The following is a 9,724-nucleotide window of genomic DNA, read 5'->3' as shown; positions in this document are numbered from 1 at the left end:
GGTCCTAAAAAGTGGTATAAAAAATGGTTTATCTCGACCTCAGAATTGTAGATATCAATGGTTTCATTTAGTGAGATTCATATGTTTTCCAATGATAAATTTGATGATTGGAATATCATAATGCATTCTCATCTTGAAGCTTAGGATTATGATATGTAGTATGTGATTACTGATAAACCGATAGAGATCATGAAGATAAATACAGTTGCTGCCATTACTGGTTGAAAACCTCGTATGATCAAAGAGCCTCGATGTGAATGGACTTCTGAAGACGAAAAGAAGGTAAATCTTCACAACATAGCAAAGGATATTCTACAGAAAACTCTTGACAATATTACATTCAACAAAATAAAATTGTGCTCCAATACCAAAGAGATCAAGACGAAATTAAATCAGTTGTGTAAAAGAAATGATCAAACCAAGGAAAACAAACTCAATGTAGTTATGCAAAAAATTGAAAACATGAAGATGAAGCTGGTAGAATCTCTGAATGATTTCGATGTAAGATTCATCAGCGTGATATTTGAATTAACTGCTCTTGGCAAGGAATAAACTTTCATGGAAATTGTTCTGAAATTCATGAAAGTAATTCCCAGAGAATGGGATGTCAAAATAATTGCTATGAGAGACTCCGATTATTTGAACAAAGTGAAACTGTATGATCTGTTTGAAGATTTGAAAGTATATGAGTTTGAACTAAAGCCAATGACTAATGGAGAATCTTCATTCAGTCAGCTAACAAAAGCCTTATTCGCCACTGTTGAACCATCTACTGAAAAGACCGGTGAAAAAATTAGCAATGATGTTATGTAGTTGTTGGTAAATAAATTCGGAAGATTCAAAAAGAAGGATTGATCCAAGTGTTGATGTGCCATTGATGTGAAGTACCACATCAACATCCCAATGAAAATGAATAAAATTGTTAAAAATGAAAAAACACTATTAAAATTGAAATTTGATAACCTAGAAGACCAAAATTACAAATATGTATGACAAAAAATATAATTTTCCTTATATGTGTGCATGTGTTCGCTTGAGCTTGAGATATTGTTTATTTCAAAAGGTATACATATACATATATACAATCTTCACATGTGAGTGTGAATATATATACGTATGAGTTGTTGGATGAAATAGTTTTAATAGTACAATCTTCACATGCTTGTATAATATAATTTAAAACAGAGATAAAATATTAATTGAATATTCTCAAATATATATATATATATATATATACGGTCATTTCGTTTCATTTGCAATCATTGTTACCGTCGGTAATTAATTAAGTGATATGTTAAAGGAATTCATGTATCAAAATCAAGAAGTGCTTTGATGTTAACAATAACTTTGGCTAACTTTTCAGATACAGGCCTTTTGCACCAAACACTAATTTATTTACATACAAAAATAAAATTACCCTATCTTTGGGAATCGATCGTAACCAAAAGTGAATTTCTCCATCTTAATCATCAATTATTATTGCAACCCTCCCATTTAGTTAACTAATTAATGTTACAATTAGCGAGTCTAAATCCTCATTAAGAGCATGCTGACTTTTTACTCTATCTTTGGTGAACTTAAATCCAAGTGGACCTATCACCTAAGTGATTATTAAACTCCATTACTAGGAAAAGGAGATTCATCTCTCTCCATTCTCTGGATTTTCGATAACAATCTTCATCATGATATATATATATATATATATATATTATCAAAGTGATCCATATATGTTACAAAAAAATGATAGAGAGAGCAAATTTTGGGGGAAAATAGGTTAATTAAAAAAAAAGTCAAAACCAATCTTTAATTATGTGGTCTCCAATAGAATTTGACATACAAAAAGGCCATTGATCATGGCTTTAATTATTAAATCTTGACATTTCTAATACAATCAGTACAACTCTCTAACTAATTACAAATGTTCTCGCACACATATTCACATATATTAACAAGAAAATATTAATTTTTGGTGGGAAATAGTCTCCTTCCCAAGAATAAATCAAAGCAAAATGGGATTCCATACATGTGATAGATCAGATACAAGGAAATATATGTGTGTGTTGGTGTTTTTTTTTTTTTTTAAGGTTGGTTTGTGTTAAGTGAAAATGAACTAGCTAGGTTATCCATCAACCGGAGAGTCAAGAAAAGGAAATGAATGAACATCTTTCATCATTTCTTCCAAAATCCAATTTTCCCCTTCTTCCCCGACACAATAATCCCCAAACCCTCCCACGTTTTCTACTTCAACATTATTGCTAATATCGATACTACAATATTTGTCAGTTATCTTATTTGTATTATTAACAACGTTGTTATTTATACCTGTTCTGAATCTGAGCGAACAATTTTTCGTTTTCGAGCTTTCTTGAATATTAATGTCTGTGTTCTCTGAAGTTGTATTATCAAGTATCTTCCCTTCCATGCTAATAAAGTCTCCTACCAGCAACCCATTGCCCTCATGATCATATTCAATCTTGGGTTGTGTAACGCAAGGACTTTGTACATCCAAGCACAAACCGTTTTCCGGAAAATATTTGTGATAATTGGTATGCAATGGATCCATCATGGGATGAATATTGAATATTGGAGCCATGGAATCGTCTAGGTTTGATATTGTTGATGAATCCATGACCATGGTCATGATCATGTCATGCTCTTCCATGGACATGATGAGTCCCCCGACGGCGTCGTGGTGATCCGTAGTATTTTGCTTCATGGATGAATCGCTGGTGATCGGAGAGGCCGTAGAGTTCGAACTTTTGAGTCTTTTCTTTATTGTAGAATTCCAGAAATTCTTGATTTCGTTATCTGTACGACCGGGGAGACGTGCTGCAATTTGAGACCACCTGAAAATAAAATGAAATTGATATAGTCTGATCGAGAATATATATGCTTAAACAGAAAGGAAATATATATTTATACATGAGGTCGTTCCATTGCATGCACGATGTGTTGGAAAATTAAGAAAATAAATTTTTGAACAATTGAAATTTGAAACGAGATATTATGACTATGACAGGCAAGATTTTCAAAAAAAATATTGTTTTCAATTAAAATGTTTTTTTTTAAGAATTTTAAATTTCTGAAGAGTCAAAATTTATTAAAACCGAACCACCACATCAAAATGTTAACCATTAATTTTTTTTAAAATTAGAGTTGGTTTAAAACATGATTGTGCCTGATCCTTTTTTTAAATATATTGGAGATGAATGCCTATTTTTCTTTTCAAAGAAAAAATAAAGATGATGTCTTCTATAGATTTTTTTAATTTTTTTTCATGATCTTCTTATATGCAAAAAACACATAAAACCAAATATGAGATCATGTGTAAAATCCCAAAATATCATACAAAAACATAGTCCTAAAAGTAAGACAATATTTAGAAAATGACAAAAATTGTGTGAGACGGTCTCACAGGTCGTATTTTGTAAGACATATCTTTTATTTGAGTCATCCATGAAAAATTATTACTTTTTATGCTAAGAGTATTACTTTTTATTGTGAAAATCGGTAGGGTTGACTCATCTCACAGATAAAGATTCGTGAGACCGTCTCACAAGAGACCTACTCTTAGAAAATTGCAGATATTATATATCAAACTCATGGATCATAGCAATGTTGAATTTCAAAATAATCTTCAGAACTATTCTTATTCTTCTTTTTAAAGTATTTGTAGATCCGACCTTTTTTCCCGCGAAAATCATGAAATGAAATAAGAATTTTTCTTAAAAATAAGTTACGCCTGTCAAAAGATACAACTACTCCTTCATGCAAATCAAGAAACTGGGTCGACCAACATAATTAAAAAAAATGGTTCTCCGGTCCATCCCATTTTAATCACTGATTAAATCATGCCTATGCGTCATGCATAAAATTAAAGAAAGATATATAAAAATTAAGACAGTTCCATCTCCATTTTCTCCAAGAACACGACAACAATAATTTATGACAATATATAGGTGTGTGTGTATATATATATATGGTGTACGCTGTTTCAGATTACACAAAAGTCAAAAGTTGATATGAAACCTGTTGCCGAGAAGAGAATGAAGGTGGAGAATAATCCCTTCTTCCTGCGACGAAAACCCGCCACGCTTAAGATCAGGTCGCAGGTAATTGATCCACCGCAAGCGGCAGCTCTTGCCGCAGCGCTGGAGCCCGGCGTTTCTGGCCACGTCGCTCCAGCAGCCTTGCCCATTCGTGAGCATGTAATTCATCAGCTTCTCGTCTTCTTCCGGCGACCAAAGCCCCTTCCGCTGCTTCGGGACATCCCCGCTGTTATTCTTCTCAGCTGGCTTTCTCATTTCTTAACTAGCTTCAAGGAGGGTTGATGCTAATGTTTTTTGTTTATTAATACTCGATTTCCGCAACTGTTTTGATGTGAAGGAGGCGAAATATATATATATATAGAAAAACAAGAAAACATGAATGTTAATACAAAGCAGAGTGGGGAGAAGGCTTAAACAGAGTGGGAAAATGATTACCGCGATGATGATGATGGCGATGGTTGTGGGGTATATATATATTGTTGCTTAGAAATGGGGAATTCAATCAGGGGGATGTAAATCTCACATAAATATTTACAGTAAGTTGGAGTATTTTATGTATATATAGGTAGAATTATATTTTTGTCATATCACCGACATGTTTTTCATTTTCTATTTTGTTAATCCATCACTTTATCATTTTAGGGAGTGTTTGGGTTTGGGTAATAAGGTGGGTTTATTTTTTTTAACCCACCTTGTTCCTCGTTTGATACGCGTGATTATTTAACCAAGTCAATACCTCCTATAATGATTAGGTTATATTAGGTAGGTTAAAATAATACCTCCTCACCCCCTATGATTATTTATCCAACTCATTAATCCTTCCTATTTTTTCAATTTTACCCTTCTCCTATATCCAAACTCATCATCACTTCCCGCCACGACCCCCGCCGCCGGCCGGCAACCGTCGACGCCGTTGACTGCTGGCCGCATCGACGTTGCCGGAACGTCGCCGTCGCCGCCGGAGTGGAAGAAGAAAAAAAAAAGAAGAAAGGGCAATTTTGTCATTTCATCAAAAAATTCAAAATTAATCCTACACTTAAAAATCATACCAAACATAACACCATATATTACATTCCTACAACAATCATTTTTTTTATCATTTACTTTACTAATCATTAATTTATTTTATCCTCCAAACCAAACGCAGCCTTAGTCTGTTAATTTTCGATTTTAGTTATTTATCATTTAAGTGTTGATGTGATATCAAAAAACGATTTCATGTCACTGAAAGTTAATGATATGACCGTGTACATTGTTATGCTACGTTTGGTTTGGAGGATAAAATAATGAAATGATTATGAGAGAAAATATAACCGTAAATTGATCGATTATAGAACAAAAAATGATAAACATGCAAGTTATCTTTTATGTATGATATCGAGTTTTTAATGAGAAAATATATTATATATACTTGCCAAGTAATAGTCTAGATTGGGTTCTTCTAAGTTACACCTCATATTTTTTTACTCGTCACTAAATTTTAGCATTTGTATTATCATGTCAATTTTCATTAAAATATGGAGCTCTAGTGGAGCATCCCAAGTTAATGATTTTGAGGTAAATGCTTGATTATATCATATTTTCAAAATTACAATTATGTGTTTTTTATTTTATTTTTTAATTATATATTTGGTCCCAATTAAATGAATTTGGACGTTACTTCTCTCCCAAATAACATTATTACCCGTAAAATAGTTGAAAATACCGATTTTTCTGTCGTATATTTTTATCATTGTTTGTGTTTCAAAATATTTGACATACCAAGATATTCTGTGAATCTGTTGGAACTAAATAATTATGGAATATTATTTTGTATTGGAAGAGGGTACGTCTTCGGTGGGAGTACGTACCCAACGCAATACCGCTTAGGAAGATAAATAAATATACGTATCACTGTTCTTATCTTCGAATCCACATTTATTATGTATTTTATTCACTTCGGACTCTTCGTTTGCAAGGGAAAAACTATGGTATTTCATGTCTAACATTTATAAATCACAAAAAATTTTATAAGACCATCTATTTGAATCATCTATGAAAAATATTTGTTATTATTGTAAAAATGAACAAACTGACCTATATCACGAATAAAGATCTCACAAGAAAATTATTGTTTTTTATAAATTTAAGGGGAAAAATCAAATAATAAAAACCTTAACGATAAAAAATATACAAATTTTACTATATTTTTAATGAGTAAATCTCTTGTGAGACGGTCTCACGAATCTTTATCTGTGAGACGAGTCAAATCTACCGATATTCACAATAAAAAGTAATCTTTTTTCATGAATGACACAAATAAGATATATGTCTCACAAAATACGACTTTCACACAAGTTTTTGTCATTTTTAATTAACGTTACAAGATGTTTCAATAATTTGGGGTTCAACAATTGATTGTGAAGCAGTAACTGGAGTAGATGTGTCACATAAAGTTGAGGAATGACAACACATATGTTTGGATATGTTGGGATTTTTGCCAGAATCAAAACATTTGAAAGGTGGCCATCTGTCTATGATTGCACTACACGATCATTTCATGTCTAACCTTGTTAATGATGATACTTCATAAGTAGATGTTGTGAAATTTACCCGTTGTGTTGCATTAATGATTATTGGAGGAATAATGTTACCTGACTGCTAGACTAATATTTTTGCAACTGCTACGAGATGTTGATAACGTGAAGTCTTATAGTTGGGGTAGTGCAGTTTTAGCATTTTTATATCGTGAGTTGTGTAACGCGTCACGTATAGAGAAGACGACAATGACTGTACCTTTATATATCCGGCAGGTATTATTAATGTGATGTGATTATTTAACACAATTATTTTGTTAAACTTGTTGAGCAATTTTTATTATTATAAGCAGATATGGGTATGGAGCATGATTAAATATGTTAACCCCGATCGAGATGGGTTAACATTAGTTGTACCTCCCGTTGATACGGAGGCTTTTATTCCAGTTTCTCCATATGGTGCACGGTAATATTTAAAAATTATGTGGTAATATCATATATATCTTGTATAATTTCTTGACATGTAAATCTTTTTTTATTAATTGTAGGTGGAAATTTGGATTTAGTTGCACATATTCGCCAACACATGTTTTAAGAATTATAAGGGATTCTCTAGATCGTATGAATAATAATGAGGTATTATAGAATTTTAATATTTACTAGTGATTAAATGAAGACTTTCTTATTTTGATTAATTGAATATTTAATTTGAACATAGTTATTTTTTACAGTTTAATTGGATCGTTTATCAGAAAAATGACATAAATGTGAAGACGATTATTGATTCATACGACAACAAAATATGACGATTATTGATTCATACGACAATCATTCTTATCTTTAAATAACATATTAACGCATAATTCACCTCTATCAGGATTGTAATAGCTTGTTTGCACTCCAGAAGGTACATCGACAGAATCAGCAGGCTCTTCCCCAAAAAATTTATTGAAAAATGATGGCATTTCAGAAGTGTTTGAAAGAAATGGAACCGTCTGCCTCTGTAATGTGTCACGTGGTGGTTGTCGAGATGATGTCCCCTCATCAAGATTTGTAAAAATATTAACTTCATCATCATCATCCACTTCTTTTTCTTCAGAGTCGCTGCATGACATATCGGGTTCAGAATCAGTCCTTCAAATATCATTATTAGTGGCCAGATCCGGATAACGACCACTCGTATCTAATGTCCGATTCGGCCAATACGGAGCATGATTTTGTTCGGACGAGACATTGATATATTGATCCCAAGACCCACTTACATCATGGAAAATTTATATTACCGAGTCCTTCAGTAACCTGTGGAACATAACCTTCTTGATCCAGGAAAACACTATATGTTGAAGTACCGGGTTGGTTATAGAAACCTGAATCGGATGCATGTGGAATGTAACGACCCATTAAAGGCCCAGTGGACCGCCCACACGGCCCACTGCCCCGATCGACCCAAGGCTATCCCGATCTTGGGCTCCCTCAAAGGGGCCTTTTCCCTCACGGGCTTTCCATAGGCGTCGTACGTGTTACTCATAAGATCTCCTCCTCCCTATCCAAGGGGTTTCTTTCGCCTCCCCAGGACTCAATCCCATGACCTATAGGATAAGTACATTGATATCAAGAGTCCTGGTACCAATTGAGCTACTTACTCAATTGGTACCAAGTCTCTTTGAACAATGTACTTATGCAGGAGGTCATGGGTTCGAGACTTGGGGAGGTATCACTCCACCAACCTGGTGTGGAGAGTTCTATGAGTAATGATGCATTGGAAAGCCCAGTGAGGAAAAATGCCCCAGAGGGAACCCAAGACGGGACAAGGCCCCCGAGGCAGCCCAAGATCGGGATAGCCCGTGAGGGAAAAGGCCCCTTTGAGGGAGCCCAAGATCGGGATAGCCTTGGGTCGATCGGGGCAGTGGGCCGTATGGGCGGTCCACTGGGCCTGTAATGGGTCGTTACATGGAACGTAAGATTCAGGATCATCAAATCCAACATGGATGCTCAATTGAATTTGCTTCTATGTATAGATGCAAAATATGCATATTGTCACATTGCATTATAAACTATAAAGCATCGTCATCAACGAGATTGACTTCAATTAATGCCAAGATGCTCTCTCCATGAATGAATACTTTGTTGACATCTTCAGAGAAAAATTTGCTGGATTGATTGGTAACATTTTATGCACAACTTCAACTAACTCCATCAAATTAATAGATCGTAACACTCTTATCGGTCTAACAAATGGAATGCTATATTCAACTGATCCATTAGCGCAAACTACATGACCACCAAAATATAAGAATACATCGATGGTAGACATTTTGCCAATGAAATTTGAGAGAAAATTTAAGAGGAAATTGATAACTCCTTTGTCGAATTTTTCATCAATTATATAGACGAAGAATGTGAAGACTATTCACATTTCAATTATTGAAGTTCATACGTCAAATCAGATGTTCAGATTTCACGTGAAAATGTTCGGGAAATGAAAGGAGAAGAAGAAGCGAAGAAAATGAACGAATAATAAAATTCGAAATAATAATAAAAATTTAATATAATATGACCAGCGTCCGCGCTTACGAAGCACGGACACTGGTACACGTGGAGAGACGCTGTCCACGTAAGCGCGGACGCTCCACGTGGTAGCAATGTCCGTGCTTCGTAAGCATGGACGCTGCTTACGTACGCTCCACGTGGTAGCAATGTCTGTGCTTCGTAAGCATAGACGCTGCTCCACGTAAGCAGCGTCCGTGCTTACAAAGCACGGATTGCAGTATTTTTGAAAAGTTTTTTTTAAAAAATTATTTTTGAATTAAATTTTATAAATTAAATTATTTATAAAAAAATCCCTTTAACATTTTAAAAGAAAACACACGTGTTTTTTAAGGGAGCAATACTTCAAAACTGTTCAGAGTATGATGACCTAATTTTTTTGTATTTTTTATTTTTAAATGTAATGGTTGAAAATGAATGATTAATGGCGTCGAAAATACTTGACCAAAATGTCTCGAATGGGAAAAAAAGAAAAAGATAAGAGAGAATTAATAAGTTGCGGGCACTATATATATATATATATATATATATATATATTGTATTACTATGTATGGATATTAGCCTATATCTCACGTAGTTTGTACAAATAGCTCTTAGCCTCGTGCGAAAATC

The 9,724-nt window shown here is 33.9% G+C and overlaps 1 protein-coding gene across 1 annotated transcript; it reads right to left on the bottom strand.

The window, feature by feature from the left end:
- Nucleotides 1–1,820: 1,820 nt before the first annotated feature.
- On the bottom strand, nucleotides 1,821–4,361 carry LOC142554507 (transcription factor MYB83-like). Its single transcript, XM_075665176.1, has 2 exons — nucleotides 4,030–4,361; nucleotides 1,821–2,846 (listed from the first exon to the last, which is right to left on the bottom strand). Exons 1-2 carry the CDS (start codon nucleotides 4,302–4,304, stop codon nucleotides 2,120–2,122), a joined length of 1,002 nt encoding a protein of 333 aa, XP_075521291.1. The 5' UTR covers nucleotides 4,305–4,361; the 3' UTR covers nucleotides 1,821–2,119.
- Nucleotides 4,362–9,724: the final 5,363 nt, after the last annotated feature.

Source organism: Primulina tabacum, chromosome 8, assembly GCF_025594145.1.
Source record: "Primulina tabacum isolate GXHZ01 chromosome 8, ASM2559414v2, whole genome shotgun sequence".
Classification (NCBI taxonomy): Eukaryota; Viridiplantae; Streptophyta; class Magnoliopsida; order Lamiales; family Gesneriaceae; genus Primulina; species Primulina tabacum.
Note: the sequence above shows the minus strand (reverse complement) of the source record. Positions and strands in the feature narration are given on the sequence as shown.

Coding starts and splice junctions, on each gene's coding strand:
- LOC142554507 (XM_075665176.1), bottom strand. CDS start 4,304: ATGAGAAAGCCAGCTGAGAAGAATAACAGCGGGGATGTCCCGAAGCAG. Junction 2,847..4,029: donor CATTCTCTTCTCGGCAACAG/GTTTCATATCAA, acceptor TTTTATTTTCAG/GTGGTCTCAAATTGCAGCAC.